The 17927-nt window shown below is 37.6% G+C and overlaps 2 protein-coding genes across 10 annotated transcripts in view; one reads left to right on the forward strand and one right to left on the reverse strand.

Moving 5' to 3' along the window:
* The window catches only part of LOC139354007 (uncharacterized), a 978888-nt gene that overhangs the window by 234202 nt on the left and 726759 nt on the right, over window positions 1–17927 (reverse strand). For 8 of the 9 annotated variants that reach the window (XR_011605075.1, XR_011605073.1, XR_011605072.1 and 5 more), the window contains exon 6: window positions 2706–2900. Coding sequence is in view for 3 of the 9 variants with exons in the window: in XM_070998212.1 (XP_070854313.1) it covers window positions 2706–2900 (195 nt within the window). In the remaining 6 variants the exon portion in view is untranslated. Of the gene's footprint in view, window positions 1–2652; window positions 2901–17927 lie in introns of all 9 variants that reach the window. The other variant, XM_070998213.1, reaches the window with a different exon arrangement.
* LOC139354013 (uncharacterized) overlaps window positions 129–17927 on the forward strand; it is a 171067-nt gene continuing 153268 nt past the window's right edge. Inside the window, exon 1 of the mRNA XM_070998238.1 lies at window positions 129–462. The gene's annotated coding sequence lies outside the window, so the exon portion shown is untranslated. The remainder of the gene's footprint in view (window positions 463–17927) is intronic.

Genomic DNA, 17927 nt, shown 5'->3' on the forward strand with positions numbered 1-17927 from the left:
AGTCGAGGCCATCGACTATAGCGTTTTATCTTGCTTTGACTAAAAAGGTGGAGCAACAAATATAAAACCTATTTAGTTTATACGCCCAGAAATATTGAGAACGGAAAAAACCGAGATTGGTTCTTCTCGGTTTTAGTATTGTTTCTTCTCACATTTTTCTTTTCGGGTTCATGACGGAAGCGATGTCGATTTTACTATTCCGAACTAAAATCAATTTCGGTTCTGTGGTTGTTGACGAGAGTCGTGAAGTGAAGACGTAGAAAAAAAAAGAGTGAGAGGAGAGAGACCAAACTCCTCTCTTGAAATTACCTGAAAGTTATCGAAATAAACGGCATCTAAATCGATGCAAATTCACTTCTTTGTATATGGTGGAACTGTGCGGCTTAATGAGTGAGAACGACCAAAAACTGGAGGACTTGCTCCGAAAATTCAACCCAATAAAAGCCCTTCCATATTAACAGCGTAAGTAAAATGATTTTTTCACAATTTGTGTTAGTGTGTTAGTATATCTTTCATTTTTATTCGAACACGTTTTTCTTAACAAAACGAAATCTGTAATGTGTTGTTATGACTGTTTTGCATACATTCATATATACACAAACATAAACGTAACGTAACGAAAACTAATAATTATTAGCTTATAAGCTAATGTGTGAAATAATTAAGAAAATTGGATGCTATTAGCAAACACAGATTTCTATGAATATATGTTTGTATGTTAGCATACCCAAGCACGCAGCCCAGTTTTTTATTCGACTTGTAACTACGCAGTTTGCATATACAACATAACCTCAAATGTACACCTACATACCCTTCAGTTCGGCAGTAGGGTCGCGTTGACATGGCTCAAGGCAAAAAGCTTTTTTTTTGTGTCTAAAACGCTGTGCAGTTGTTGACGTCAGCAGAGAAGTCGACGCAGGGTAGAGGACTGCCTACGAAAACGATCGTGCAACAAAGAGAGGCAGGTATTCGGAAGTTTTTCTAATAATAAGTAAACATAATATTATAAGTAAATTCAATTTAGTTAATTTTTCTATGATCAAATAATTTACTTTTATAAAACAATATTAGATGTTTTTTTTTCGATAATGTCGCTGCACGAAAATTGTTCCGCCGAAATGTTCATCGCTAGCCGAACATAACGGAAAGACGCAAAAGAAATAACGGACCGTCCGAAATTTGTCTCTGAGAGCGCCGAGTGCAGACAGATTTTGAGACAAAGATGGAGAGGGAACCTCCGAGTCATGGTAGAATTATACAAGGTAGTCCCGTCGGCTGCCTAATCGTTCGGCTTTCAGTTCGTTAACGTGCTTCAGCGATATTGCTATCCTTTTCACCTGCACGTATTGCGAGTATCGTTAACGGACTAAATTTTGCCGACGGGACTACCTTGTATAGTTGTACCATGCTCCGAGTATCGGCTTCTCTTTGTTGGACGATCGTTTTGCTGACGTCAACAGCGTCACAGCGTTTTAAGCACAAAAAAACAAAAGGCTTTTTGCCTTGAGCTATGTCACCGCGTCCCTACTGCAGAACTGAAGAGTCTATATGTACATACATATATGTAATAGATTGTTTTCGCAGCCATCTTAAGCACGACATAAATGTAAAGGGTATATGTTTGTATAGTATTAATAAAAATCATTTCTTGTTTTAGGTGCCGTGGTTTCTTACGAGTGCCTTCAGTATATAAATATTGATGAAATTAAAGTCGTCATCCCACCGATTGGGCTCCGTGTGCTTTTTACGGTTGACGGAGTGGAAGGATGTTTATGACATTATGTTAATGACATTAAAGCCATAAGGCCAAAATATATATAAATGGAAATAGTTTAACATTTTTATTGAGAATGGATTATGGGATCGAGATCGATGCGATGTTGAAACCGAGAACGGTTTTTCTCGAAGGATTCCGAGAAGGATTCATACCGAAATCGAGATCAATTCAATGTTGAAACCGAGAACGATTCATACCAAAACCAAGATCAAGATCTCAAAAGCCCGTTCGCTAGCCGAGAAGACTTTGATGACGACCTTAGGGTTTTTAGATCGAAAATTCTGAAATCAAGAACTCTGAGAACGTTTTTTTCTCTGAGTGTATGTGTTTCAGCAGTGCCAGAGCAAAGATTTGGGGAAAACTAAGTCTAATAAATATATACAAGTATTGATAAGATCTTTAGAAACAGTTATTGGTACTTTGTGTTGTTTTGTATTGCGTCTTTTGATAGTGGCACCATCACATTTCCAGCAGTACCTTGTGGGGTATCTTGACGAACATTTAATAGGGAATGAAGATTTAATTTTGGATTTTTGTGAACTAGAAATTGAACAACTTTGGAGGTGTCTGAATCGGTATCAACAAATCCATTTTTGATGATAAATACTCGAATTTTCATTATTAGGCCAGAGATGTATATAGCAACCCTCGTATAGTAAATAAATAAGGTAAAATAAATTAAAAATCTTGAACCCGTTCTGATAAGTTCTGCAGTTACTTGCCTCCTGGGGCAATGCTGGACTTGTGCTAGATGTGAAATTGATCCTTAAAAAAAACGGTTACAAAACATGGTCAACGCACACTAAGAAGATCGAAAATCCACGCTAAACATTTGGCGGAGGGACAGTTAGAGAGTTGGAAGAAATTGTATGTACCTATCTATTTATTTTTCTTGTCCTCTTACAACGTCTAGAAGCCGTTTTCATACCTCAAATTCGGACTGGCTGAGCGGCTGCGCGAATGTTGGATCTGATGCTGGTGGTCTACGTAATGAACGATTGCGGATGTGACTTCCTTAATTGAGCTTTGAATCTCTGGTGTTACAGAATGAACGATTCTGTTTTCATTGAGTGCATAAATGGGTGATGGCTTTGTCCGATGGGTCAGCAGCGAGTTGGCCAGACTGAAAATAGAAAATATGATAAGTTAAGTTATTAAGTTGTTTCTCTCTCGGTAACGACGCACAGTGGTTCGGCTTGTATGGAGCTGCGGCCATAATTACTTTTAGTTATTATATTGTTACAAAATTTTCCCCAAAATTAAAAAAAACAAGGAAGAACGCTATAGTCGAGTACCTCGACTATCAGATACCCGTTACTCAGCTATATGGAGATATGCAAGCAGCAAAGCGAGATTAAAATGCGCCACCTACCGGCGGTATACAGATTTAAGCGTTATGGGCGTTAGAGTGGGCGTGGCAAATCAATTGGATCAATCGATAGGTATCGACGAGACCAATACATTTCAGTTAAAATTTTTTATCTAGCATGAAAATTGTGGGCGTCACAGGTTTTCGCGGTTTGTGGGCGTTAAAGTGGGCGTGGCAAACTTTTTTTTGGGTCAATCGATAGGTATTGATAAGAACAATACATTTCAGTTAAAATTTTTATTCTAGCATCAAAACTGTAGGAGCCACAGTTTTGGGCGGTTTGTGGGCGTTAGAGTGGGCGTGGCACTGTGCCGAAACAAACTTGCGCTGCCAAATCTCAATAGCCTAGCTCCCATAGTTTCCGAGATCTCAGCGTTCATCCGGACGGACAGACAGACGGACAGACGGACATGGCTAGATCGACTCGGCTAGTGATCCTGATCAAGAATATATATACTTTGTGGGGTCGGAAACGCTTCCTTCTGCCTGTTACATACTTTCCGACGAATCTAGTATACCCTTTTACTCTACGAGTAACGGGTATAAATATTATAAATATATGTATGTTATAAGAAATGGCCATATCGTACGTCTATATGATATAGCTGCTATAGGAACGATCGCCGCCGTGACGACACCTTTTTTTTCCACCACCAACTTTGAAGTCTCATTACTTTTTGAACAGCCCTCGTATCGAGGCAATTTTTTTTTTTATTTACTTTCATAAATTTAAATATCTTCCCCCGTCTAATTTTCAAGCTATACACCTACTAAAATAATATCATATCAAAAAATCATAAATTAAACAATCATATTGTAAGCCAATTTATTATTCTCAATATTATTTTGAACATCCTCGATAATTTCCCGTAATTTCGCAGCGTTGCTACCACCTTTGGTGCACCATAAATTTAAAATATAATGTCGTGAAAATACACAATGATACGAATCTCCTTTGGGAATGCAAACAAAAATTATAAAAGAAAAACGGAAAAATAAGTAGAATAATTTTAAGTAAAAGAAATAAACTGACAAATAGAAGCTGTAAGCAATCACAAAAGACGAACACAAAGACACAACAAAAACAGAGACACAAAAGACGACACAGGGGCTCCGCTGCAGCGCGCTGGCAAAATTTGACCTTGAAAAAATAAGAAGTCGTGTTAGCATATTAACGATTACAACTACATTCGCAACATTCCGCACCTAACTTTAACGGTTTTAAAATCTTAAAACTCTGATAAGTATAAAAAAAAAATCCTTGTTTGGAATCGTGTGGGATCACAACTAAAACTTTAGGTAAACAAATTTGAGACACAGAAAACAGGTACAAACAAAGAGGTTTCACATATCAAGTTAGATTTTATTTATTTCATATCAAGTTAGTATAAATTAATTTCATAAAGTAAAAAAAATACCTTGAACTTCAAAATCCATTTTGAATAATATAAATTTATCAACTTGAACAGTTCCAGTCCGATTTGAAGTGCGCTTTTGCTTTGAAATATTTCAACACAGCTCCGATGCGCTGTTGAAATGAACACGTGTTCATGCTTTTGATTCTATTTTTAGAATGTACCGTTGGGTTTCCAGTGAAAACCGGTTTGCAAATTGGAAGATTGGACATTTTAGAGACAAACTGAGTATGTTTAATTTAAATATTTTCAAATCGGTTTTTTGATTTTTGGCCTCTGACGGAACCACTGTGCGACGTTAGCAATCATGAACACGCAGTCCAAAAAATATTAAAATTTTGATGAGCCATTTTCACTTTTTATACCCGTTACTCGTAAAGTAAAAGGGTATACTGTATTCTTCGGAAAGTATGTAACAGGCAGAAGGAAGCGTTTCCGACCCCACAAAGTATATATATTCTTGATCAGGATCACTAGCCGAGTCGATATAGCCATGTCCGTCTGTCCGTCCGTCCGTCTGTCCGTCTGTCCGTATGAACGCTGAGATCTCGTAAACTGTACAAGCTACAATACTGGGATTAGGCATGCCGGCCAAAGCTGTGGCTCCTACAGTTTTTATGCTAGAATAAAAATTTTAACTGAAATGTATTGTTCTCATCAATACCTATCGATTGACTCAAAAAAAAGTTTGCCGCGCCCACTTTAACGCCCACAAACCGCAAAAACCTGTGACGCCCACAGTTTTCATGCTAGATAAAAAATTTTAACTGAAATGTATTGGTATCGTCGATACCTATCGATTGATCCAAAAAAATTTTTGCCACGCCCACTCTAACGCCCATAACGCTTAAATCTGTCTACCGCCGGGAGGTGGCGCATTTTAATCTCGCCTTGCTGCTTGCATATCTCCATTTCCCTTTGGTCCCTTTAGCTGAGTAACGGGTATCTGATAGTCGGTGTACTCGACTATAGCGTTCTTCCTTGTTGTTTTTGCATTTGCGGCTAAAGTTGGAATCTCCAGCCGAAGTTTGCATACAGCCAAAACCATGCCACGCAATCATTTGTTTTATTATATTTATAAGTTGTTTAATATTATTTTCTCATAATATTTCGATTTGACCGTATATGAAATAATTTCCCGATCAAAAAACATTTAAATTCGAAATACTGAAATCTTAAAGACAGGCTAGTACAAGTGAATATGAATATGAATAAAAGTTAGAGCGGGCGATGCACCCACAAACTTGCACTGCGCTGGAAGCCCAAGTCCCAACATTCTAGCTTTTATAGTTTTCGAGATCAGAGATAGAGTAAGCTAGGAGAAAAATATATATATTTAAATACGCGCTAGTGAAGCAAAAATGGGCATAAAAACTAAATGCATATGAATAATAAACTAATGTCGCATTTCCTTTTTGGAGTTTCTTAAATGCATGAACTCGCCGTTAATTATTTTTTAAATTTATGTTCCGTAGGAGTTTACGAACCTGAGTTCGCAATAATTTGGAATCGTCTGCAATTTTCTACAGCCCATTCGGCGGCTGCTTTAGTCTAAATCTGTTGTGGAATCCAAATCCTGCAAAATCTCGACAGTAACACGCAAGGACGCATTAGTGTTTTACCGAAATTTGATGTTCCGTGAGAGTGCTTATAAACCTTGATGCAATTCCTACATCCAACAAGGTTCTTTAGCTAGACACCATTTTGCTTCCCCTTCCTTCCTTCACCACCAACTGTGTATATGCCAGAGATCAATATTTCCCTAACACCTTCGGTTGTATATTACAATGTATGTATGTAGCTTTCCCAAAAGCTTTTTTCTATTGCAGGTAGTAAATATGTCGGAACGAGCCGGATTGGACAACTATATTCTGTAGCTCACATAGGAAGGATAAAAAAAATTTTTTTATTAAATGTAAAAATTATAACTTCTGTGTTTTCTTAACTATTAACTTCTGTTAATAACTTGATATTCCTTTGAGTAGAAGATAATATCAAAAACACCGAAGCTATAGTTTTACAAAACATTTTCCTTAATTTTCCGATTATTCCTTTGGAAGCTATAGGATATAGTTGTCCAATCCGGACTGTTCCTACTTATATACTTCCTGCAAATTTTTTGTTGGGCAGGTCCTGATATCTTCAAAGCTGAAAGACTGAAAGTCATATCCGACCCCGGGCACAGTCTTGAGGAACTAAAGTGCTCAATGATCCACCACCGCCGTCGTCCCCTTCCCAACGGAACTATACTTATTTATACTTTGTTACTATTTTGAAAGTCTTAAGTTAATGTTAGACGCTGACAAAATTCCTGTCCTCGATCTGTGCGATTTGTTTTCTGATTTCTTTCGGCCGGAGCACTCATAAATTTAATGTTTAAAATCACACACTACAAGTGAATTGCAATTAAAATAGTATTAATAATCACTGCAAAAAGCACATCACTGAGCGCTCATTGAGCGCGCAATTTGTATGAAAATGAGTGCTAAATAAACATAAATCTAGCACGCATTGAGCGCTTTTTATTTGAGCAGCAAAAAAAACACACGTTAAGTGCTCGTTTAAGAAGCAAAAAAGCACACGTTCAGAACACGTTAAGAGCTCTTTTAAGCAGCAAAAAAGCACATGTTAAGCACCTTTTCATCGCATAGCAGCAAATATATGTAGGATTGGCAGCCCTATTAATAACAGATTAGTTGTTCTGTTCCGTAACATTTTTTTGTAGTGTTAAAAAGCGTGAAAAATGCGCAAGAGTAGTAGAGATTGAGCATCAGCAGAGGAAGGTCGCGTGTGACTCAGTAATAATTAATGTGTCAACTTAAGTATATAAACGGTATCAATGAAGTGTATCAAGCGAAGAATAAGCCATTAATAACCAGTAAATAAATTTACGAATGCCAATGGAGGCCTTTCTATACCATTTTGGTTTTCGTCCGGGAACAATCGATGAACGAAAAATTGAGTGTGATACGCGGCCAAACAACCATGAAGTTCTTGTGCTACGAATCCATCGATCGCAGTTTAATGAACAAAACGAAACGGAGAAACTAGAAAGTTATAAAACTAAAGTGATTATGAGAAAGAGAGACTAAAAAACCATCCAGGAGAGCTGAGAATTTTCATGTTGCGCAATTCCAGCAAGTTCTGCAAAGTATTGTGAAATTCTGAAACTTCAAAACTACAAAATTTATTGCGTTGGCCGATCTGAGTGCAAAATTGGTTCTGTGGCGACAAGTAAATTCCTAACGGAAGACGACAAAAGGCGTTTATACAATTCGTTGTCGCACAGAGTGACAATATTGGCAGAGATGCAGATGAGGTGAAAAATACGAGGCGGCAAAGTGACGCCACTGGAGTTGAAAGCGATTGAAGGCGCTATTGAAGGCGTGGTTGAAAAGCAGTTCGAAAAGCAGTCATCTAAGCAGACAACGGTTGCAGCATTTATTGCAACGATTTACCAGAGACGAATTTGAAAAGCAGTGGCAAATATCAGAGATGAGTAACAAAAGACAGCAGGCGATTCCCAAGTATAAATCCATACATGCATACATTATATTGAATTGAAATACCGAATTTGAAGTTAAAGAAAACAAATTTCTGCAACGTAAACAATATTTTATTCCCATTTAAATTGTTCTTATTTATTAATTAAAGAGAAAAGTAAACAGTACATAGATACATACATAAGAAATAAAATAAGTTATGTAAGTTTAGGAAATGAATGAATGAAAATGAATGTTGAAGAGATCACACGATTTTCTATCGCAGAGCTTAAAGACAAGTTGAAAGAATTAAGATTACCAAGTTCAGGCCTCAAAGCAGTATTACAGAAAAGATTCATCTCCTATTTTGTTGGAGAAAATATCGACCAGCAGGAAAACACAGAAAGTTCAGAGGAGTCAGTGTACGAGGAAACTAACGTCGTGGAGTCAGATTCTTATGATTCTCAGCCCTTAGCCATGGCTTTCACTCTGAGAGATATTGAAAATTCGCTTTCTGCATTCACTGGAAATGGTTCTCCGGATATTGATGAGTGGCTTGCAGATTTCGAGCTTAATTCTATTACAGGGGTGGACTGATTTTCAAAAATTCATTTACGGCAGACAGTTGGTAAAGGGAGCTGCAAAATTGGGCAGTCAACCAGGAATAAATAATTGGGATGTACTAAAAGAAGCTTTAAAAAATGAATTTGGAGAAAAGCTTACAGCATAACAGGTACACAGTTACGGTATGACCGCATTGGCAAATAAGTCGAAGTTGGACGATGAAAGTATTTTAAAATACATAGTGGAGGGTATACCAGACTCGAATCAAAATACAACTTCTTTGAACCAAGCGTCCAATCTTAAGGAGTTTCGTGAGAAACTTAAGGTTTACGAGAAGATTTGCGCTAGTCAGGGGTTTGAATCAAAGCCGAAGATTGACAGTTCTCTAGTTAAAACTAACCAAGAGGCAGACGTTGCTTTAAGTCTGGTGGCAGCAATTATGTTGCAAGAGATTGTATGGAAGTTGGTATAAAATGTTTCAAATGCAATCAGTTTGGTCACAAGGCAAATCAATGCGGTACCAAGAAAGCTCGTAAGGAAGTGAAAAATGAAAAGTCAAACATTCAGCAGCTGTCCCAGTTAGCTTTCAACAGAGCGTTTAAAAACATTAACATTGATAGCGATCAGATGACGGCGTTATTCGATTGTGGCAGCGAATTCTGTACCATTTGCGAGACGGCTTACACTCGCATCCGACCCGACATTCTCAAACCTGATATAAAAGAGCTAATTGGAATAGGTGGCAAGAAGATATACACTCTCGGTTCGTTCACAGTTGCGACGAAGTTAGATGACGCTGACGTTGATATGTGCTTTCATGTAGTGCGCGAGGAGGATACCCTTTATGAAGGTGTGATCGGTAGCGATGTCCTTTATACGTAACCGCAAAAATTGGAGTAAACGGAGTCGTTTTCCACGCACTTCACCCAGTAGATCTTGGACATTTGTCTGATCACACCTTAGGTAGAGATCAAAATATAGTGACAATCAAAATTTGACTGTAGATGCGTCATCCACTGGCATTTCAGACTTGACAGAAACTTTTCATCAGTAAATGGCATCTAATTTCATTGAAGACAATTTCATTCCACATTTAGATCTGCTTCACTTGAGGAACGATACAAGATCAGCAGTGGTTGGGTTAGTTCAAAATTACAAGCCATTAAAGCCAGAGTCAAGTCCAGTAGAAATGAAAATACTCCTCACCGATGAAGTCCCAGTCTATCACAGACATAGGCGCTTACCGTACGAGGAAACTGAGAAAGTCGACAAGCAGATCAGGGATTGGCTTAAGGAAGGAATCGTCAAAGTGTTTCCGAATACAAGTCACCTATAGTGTTTGTTGCCAAAAAATATGGCACTAAAATACTCTGTTGCGACTACCGCAAATTGAACCAGAAGATTATTCGCGACAGTTTCCCTATGGACTTGATCGACGATGTTTTACATAAGCTTCAGAAGGATAAAGTATTTACAACGCTGGACTTATCAAACGGATTTGTCTATGTCCCCTGGCAGGAAAGCTCTCGCAAATACACCGCGTTCGTCACCAAAGTGGTCAATACAAATTCTGCTTCGTACCATTCGGAATTTCAAATTCTCCTGCAGTGTTTATGCGATACATTTTTGCAGTGCTCAAGCCATTAAAGGTTTAGAGAAATTAAAGAAAGTTTTAGATGTCGCAATGTGTTCAGGTCTGCGTATAATGTGAAAAGTGTCAGGTCTTACAGAAGAGGGTCCAATTCCTTGGCTATATAGTCGAAAACGCAACTATCCAATCACCAGCAGAGAAGACTTGTGCAGTCGATGGAGTTCAACGGTAACTTGGCCTAACATCCTATTTCCGAAGGTTTGTGAAAGACTTCGCTATCATTGCCAGACCTTTGTCGAACTAGCTTAGGAAGAACACTTCCTTTAAGATGGGAGAGAAAGAGCTAGCATCGATTAATCAATTAAAATTATCCTTGTCCAAAAGAGTGCTACAGAAGTCCATTGTGATGCAAGCATGTTCGGATATGGAGAAGTCTTTCTTTAAAAGGATTCAGCTGATCAAGAATTTCACCCAGTAGAGTACATGAGCCGCAAGACAACAGATGCAGAGGAGAAATATCCTTCTTATGAGCTAGAGGAACTCCCTATAGAACATAGAAGAATGATGTTCCAGTGAAAGTATCTCGTTGGGCCATTTTCTTACAAGACCTTGAGTACATAATTGAGCATCGTCCATTCACAAGAATGAAACATGTCGACGCCTTAAGCCGCGTACATACCTTATTGCTCCAAGAGTCAGTCAGACATCGAATTCAACAGGCTTAACGTCAGGATGAATGGATAAGAGCCATTTAAAAGGTCCTGGAATCACATACCTACGACGACTTCTATCTGAAGCACGAAGTTCTTCACAAGAATCCTATAAAAGAGCTCATAGCTATCCCATCAGCCATGGAGAACGAAATAATCAACAAAGCTCACCGACAAGGACATTTTGGCATCAAAAGGACAATTGACTTGGTTCAGCGCGATTATTACATTCCAGATTTAGAGAGGAAGGCTCAAACTATCATGAAGTCCTGTGTAGAGTGCATAGTTGGCGAGGCTAAGTATGGGAAAAAACAGGGTTTCTTAAACTCGATAAACAAGGCAGACGAACCGTTACAAACCTATCATATTGACCACATTGGCCCCATGGATATGACAAAATAACAATACAACCATGTTTTGGTAGTGGTCGACGCTTTCTCTAAATTTGTGTGGCTTTACCCCACTAAGAGTACTGGCGCTGACGAGGTAGAGGATAGAATGGAAAAGCAGTCTGATGTTTTCCGTAATCCAAGTCGTATAATCACGGATCGTGGGACGGCATTCACAACCAATGCTTTTCAGGAGTACTGTAAGGTTAAGTCAAGTGGAGCGTATCTATAGGATTGTCATCACTATATTGACGAAACTATGTGCGGAAGACCCGAAAACTTGATATAAGGATGTAGGCAGGGTTCAACAGTTTAGAAATTCCTCTCCTCCTAGAAGTACAAAGATAGCTCCATTCAAGATCCTTAGTGGGATCAATATGAAGACCAAGTACGATAAGGAGTTAGTTAAGCTATTAGAGGAAGATTTCTTAAATGAGTTGCAGGAAGAGAGGGAGAAGTGGAAGCTAAAAAGAACATCGCAAAGATTCAGGACGAGAATCGCAAGTCATTTAACAAATCAAGGAAACCAGAGTCTGAGTACAAGCTCGGAGATTTAGTAGCTATTAAAAAAACACAGTTTGGTGCAGGATAGAAGTTGAAAAATAAGTTTTTAGGGCCTTACGCCGTTACTCGTAAGTTGAGACATGGTCGATACCTTGTCGAAAAAGTAGGAGATGATGAAGGTCCAAATAAAACGAACACTGTATGTATGAAATTGTGGTCATCCTCATTCGGGTCGAATGAATTGTCAGAATAGCCGAATGTAGGATTGACAGCCCTATTAATAACAGATCAGTTGTTCTGTTCCGTAACATTTTGTGTAGTGTTTAATAGCGTGAAAAATGCGCAAGAGTAGTAGAGATTGAGCATCAGCAGAGGAAGGTCGCGTGTGTCTCAGTAATAATTAACGCTTCGGCTGGATCTGAAGCTGATAGCTTTCGTTCTTAAGCGTATAAATCGTATCCTCTTTATTAAGATAGGCTTAAAACTAGTTTACTTTAAGAAATGTATAAGATACACATTGAATAATGAGATTGCGCCCCTAAAAATCATTGATAACAACAATGCAGGATGAGAAAGTTTGTTCCATAGCTAGTGCCATGATAAAAACTATAAGTAGTTATAAAATTGGTCTAAAAATTGTTCACTTAAATGCAGAAAGTTTGCTAAAGAAGATTGATGATTTTAGATTCCATTTTACTCAGTCTAATGTCGATGTGATATGTGTGCCTGAGACGTGGTTTGTAAATGATCTATGTGATTCGTCTATTATTTGTGAAGGCTTTAATGTTTATCGGTCCGACCGTACTGGTCATGCAGGAGGTGTTGCTATATACGTGAATGTGAAGCTGAAATGTAAAGTGGTACTTAAACAGCCAAGTGACAGTACTATCGAATACATTCTATTAGAACTTCCCAATAAATCCCATGGAAGAACCCTTCTAGGTTGCATATATAGACCGAATCGGACAATTGACTACGGGTCATTACTTAATGTTGTTTCAGACATTTCGTTGGAGTACACTGACATCATATTGGCGGGTGATTTTAACAGCAACCTATTGTCAGAAAGCCATCTCGTAGATAACTTTAAATCCCTAGGTTTGTTTTCCGTAAACGAAACGATTCCCACGCACTATAGCAGCCACTGTGATACCTTGGACGTTGATGCACTATGGTCAGTACAAACAAGTGGCCCTACGACACCAAGCAAAGCTTGTTACGCGCGGAGCCCATCACCGTTTTGGGCGAGTAAACATAATCGCGGACAAAGAAACAGACAATGTAACAATAGACAATTAAAAATACAGGTCAATACGAATAGACAAAATACATCAAGTAAAACTAATTAGTTACTAGGGAGGATAATATTATTGATTTAAAGATAGGAAGTGAGTCAGTAGTAGATATTAGATGATATAGTCTATTATAATCATTGCAAAGTACTCTAAAAGGTTCATGCATTGCGTAATTAGAGATACAGTGATTCAATACTAAAGGAATATAGTTTCTAGTGAATCTATTTGGCACATTAAAATGCAGGCGACCCAGTAACTCGGGACTCTCTACATCACCATGAATAAGATTTCTAATAAACGTAATACCAAGCATAGTTCTACGGTTAGCTAACGATGGTAAGTTAATTAGAAGTAGTCTACTAGAGTAGGATGGTAGTATTAGGCTTGTATCCCAGTTAAGTCTCCGTAAGGCAAATATTAAGAAGTTTTTTTGCACAGATTCAATCCGGTCTATATGCACCCCATATTGGGGACTCCAAACAGGAGCGCAGTACTCAAGAATTGGTCGGACTAATGAAATAAACAAGGTCTTTGTGACATAGGGATCATCGAATTCCTTCGACCACCTTTTGATAAATGCAAGCACGCCCCTGGCTTTATTTACCATAGTAGTAATGTGATCGGAAAATTTAAGTCTAGGATCCATGTAGACTCCAAGGTCGTCAGCATGCGTTATCCTATCTAACGCACAACCACTCAAAGTATACGTTGAGTAGTGGGGGCTGACACGAAAAAAGGTCATTAGTTTACACTTAGAACCATTTAAATTCAATTCATTATCCTTGCACCATGTTTGAAATGCATTTAGATCCGATTGTAAAGCTAAACTTTGTGCGGGGTCATTATATTGCAGGCACAACTTAACGTCATCTGCGTACATAAGAACCCGTGACTTCGTTAAGACTAATGGAAGGTCATTTATAAATAATGTAAACAGGAGCGGACCGAGATGACTTCCTTGTGGTACACCGGAAGTAACTCGGATTAGGGATGACAAAGAGTTTTTAAAAATGACCCTTTGAGTCCTATCATTCAAATAACTTAAAATCCACCTAAGAAGATCACATGAAAACCCTAAAAGGTCCAATTTCCGGACTAAAATCGGGTGACTTACAGAATCAAACGCCTTACTAAAATCAGTGTAGACCACATCAGTCTGACGATTCTTTCTAAAACCTCCTATAACAAATGAAGTAAACTCCAAAAGGTTGGTTGTCGTTGACCTACGTTTTATAAATCCGTGTTGACAAGAGGAAATAAGGGACCTACAACTGTGTTGTAAATGAGGCGTAATAATGTTCTCAAAGAGCTTCGGTATAGCTGATAGCTTTGAAATACCTCTGTAATTACATGCGTTCAATTTACTCCCTTTTTTATGAAACGGGATAACAAACGATTCCTTCCATCTGTGTGGGAAATCGGATGTTTCTAAAGACAAAGTAAACAGTTTGTGCAATGGTCTACACAAAGTCTCAGCGCAATACCTAAGCACACATCCAGGGACTCCGTCAGGACCCGGAGAGTAGACTGGTTTGACCCTTTGCAATTCTAAAAGAAGTGAGCTTTTACTTATAACAGGACAACAAATAAAGTTTGATTTAGGAATGACATATGGGTAAGACTGATCTGGAGGACTTGATGTTGAATAGGTGGTTTGAAAAAACTGTGCAAAAAGATCGGCTATGGCTTGATCAGTGCCAGCAGCCGAATTTTCAAATTTAAGTGATGATGGGTAACTAGAAGATTTACGCTTTGTGTTAACAAAATTATAAAACTGTTTTGGATCCAGTGTAAACTGGGTCTTGCAACGAGCTAAATAGTTTTTATAACACTGAGCGTTAAGCACGGTGAAATCGGACCGAGCACTTAAGTATCGGGAAAAGGCAGCTTGTGAACCTGAAGCTCTAAACTTTTTGTAGAGTCTAGACTTTACGTTTTTAAGTCGTGCCAGCTCTTTGTTAAACCACGGAGGTTGGTTTGAAATTTTAGGATAATACGTAGGAACGCATGTATCAAAAACTTCGTTTAATATGTTATAAAATATATTAACCGCTTCATTTATATTAGTACTTAAGTACAGATTGGACCAATCCGAGCAAGCTATAAGGCTATTAATGAGTGCAAAGTTCGCTTTACGAAAGCAGGGGATGCGTTTAGCTATTTTTTCAGATACTTCATACACTTTTGTACCCGTGTCAATAGTCAGCTCTAGCGTTGGGTGATAAGGGTCTTCTGGTAAAGTAATTGCAGAGGTTCTAGCTATGCAGACACAATCTGGACTGGAAACAAAGCATAGATCCAGTAATCGTCCTAAGAAATTTAATACATGATTTACTTGAGACAATGAAATATCAAGCAAACCGTCAAGAAAATCATGCTGCGTTGAAGGTAACAATATATTTGAGGTTTCGACGGTGGACCATGTCGCCCTAGGTATATTAAAGTCACCTAAAACTATTAACTGATCCCTATCTGATAGTTTACTTGAAATAAACTGGATAGCGGACAGATGATTCGCATATGTCGGGAATTCCGATGATGGCGGAATATATGAACATGTTATGTATATAGAAATACCCGGAAGGGATAGTTTTATACACAGAAATTCAATGTCATTTATTTCGTCGGACGTTATTACTTCAGACGTTAATTCTGAGTCAACTGCAATTAAAACTCCACCTCCACGTCGGGACGGACGATCAAGCCTGTAAGTTGTGTACTTACTTGGAAAAACTTCGGAACTTAGAACTTCCGGTTTTAACCAGGTTTCAGTAAAAACAATAACATGGGAAGACAAGGAAAAACTATCAGTATACAATTTGGTCAACTTACTTTGTAAACCTCTTGTATTCTGATAATAAAGCTGAAGAAAAGAATACATTACTTGACTTATTTCTTATCAATGACCCTAGCAAAATCATACATTATGACCAGGTTTCTGTACCAGCCTTCTCCAGACACGACCTAATATTTTTAACATACGACTTGACCTTTGACAGCTAAATCAATTCTTTTACGTATAGAGATTACAAAAATATAAATTATAATGAATTAAAAACGCAATTTTTGTGTAGTGACTGGTCATGTATTTACCATCTTCGTCATGTAGATTGTCAATTAGAGGTTTTAACCAACAATGTCCAGTATTTGTTCAACAAGTTTGTGCCCCTAAGGACCAAGGTGATTGAGCCAACGCAAAATCCATGGTTCAGTAGTGAAATTAAAAACCTAACTCGTCAGCGAGATGTAGCTTAGCTCCGGTGGAAGCGATACAAAACAAATGAATTTCGAAAACAATACAAATAGGCTAGGGTAAAAGTAAACAAAAAGATAAAATCAGCAAAGAAAGAGCATTATAACATACAATTTAATAACTGTGTTAACTCAAAAAACAGATGGAACAAACTAAAACGGTTAGGTATTGGAAAGTGTAAGCAACAGACAGAGTCTGAGGTGGATGTTAAATTAATAAACAAATAGTTTTTGGAAATAGATGTACCTGAAGCAACATGCAATCCGTACCTGAATACTCAACCCCTCTGTGATAATAGTTTTAGCTTTATATGTATAAACCAAAGTGATGTCCTAGCTAGTATTCTGCATGTCAAGTCTGATGCTGTTGGTCTCGATAATATGAGTCCAAAATTTGTTAAGTTTTTGCTCCCCTTAATGTTGCCCCATATTACATATATTTTTAACACGGCTATTACAACGTCTTCATTTCCGTTAATATGGAAAAACGCCAAAATTTTCCCAATTCCTAAGTCAAACAATGTCTATAGACCTATTTCAATATTACCTTTTCTATCAAAAGTCTTTGAAAACCTTATGTCCTCACAGATTCAACTATACTTAGCTAATAATTCTCTACTTGACGAAAAACAATCAGGATTCCGTAAGAAAAGGAGTTGTATTAATGCAATCACTAATATTGTAGAGGATATAAGACAAGAACTGGACAGTGACTGCGTAACGTTTTTGACGCTCCTTGACCACAGCAAGGCTTTTGATTCTGTGAATCATAACATTCTCTGTACCAAGCTTAGGAATATGTTTAATTTCTCAACTAATGCGACGAAGCTTATTAGGTCGTACTTAACGAATAGGTTTCAAGCAGTCGTCTCTGGAACGCAAGTTTCTTCTCTCCGGAACTTATCCAGGGGAGTGCCACAGGGATCTGTGCTAGGCCCTTTATTGTTTTCTATATATGTTAATGATCTCCCTAGTATCCTGTCTGAGTGTGAAGTACATTTATATGCTGATGATGTCCAAATATATGTTAGTAGACCCGTAACTGAAATACATGACTGTGTCCGTATAAGTAATAAAATGTTGTGGCTAATTGAAAATTGGGCAAAGGAAAATGGATTGGGTATAAAACCTAAAAAATCGAAGTGCTTGGTAATTGGTAAAAAGCAACTTTCAACACTTTCACTCCAAAAATTATATATAAACCACACGCCGATAAGCTATGAAGTGAATGCAGTTAATCTAGGGATAACATTTAACAATACTTTATCATGGAGCAACCATATAGTCATTGGAACAATCTACCACACCAATACAAAACAATTAGGAGCGCAACTTAATTTTACAATAAATTTAAAGATCTTTTAAAATACTAGTACACAAGTATAAAAATTAAATGAAATGAAATAAAACAAAAAAAAAATAAAAATATACAATATATATTTTAAAAACAATAATAATTGTAACTAAGAAACTACGAAAATTTGATGTTAGTCATTAATATTAATTAAGAGCGAGAGAATTTGTTTTAATAACTTAAAAATAATAATAATATAAAATATCAACTCAATGTGACTAGCGC

The sequence above is a fragment of the Drosophila suzukii genome (assembly GCF_043229965.1).
Source record: "Drosophila suzukii chromosome 2 unlocalized genomic scaffold, CBGP_Dsuzu_IsoJpt1.0 scf_2c, whole genome shotgun sequence".
NCBI lineage: Eukaryota > Metazoa > Arthropoda > Insecta > Diptera > Drosophilidae > Drosophila > Drosophila suzukii.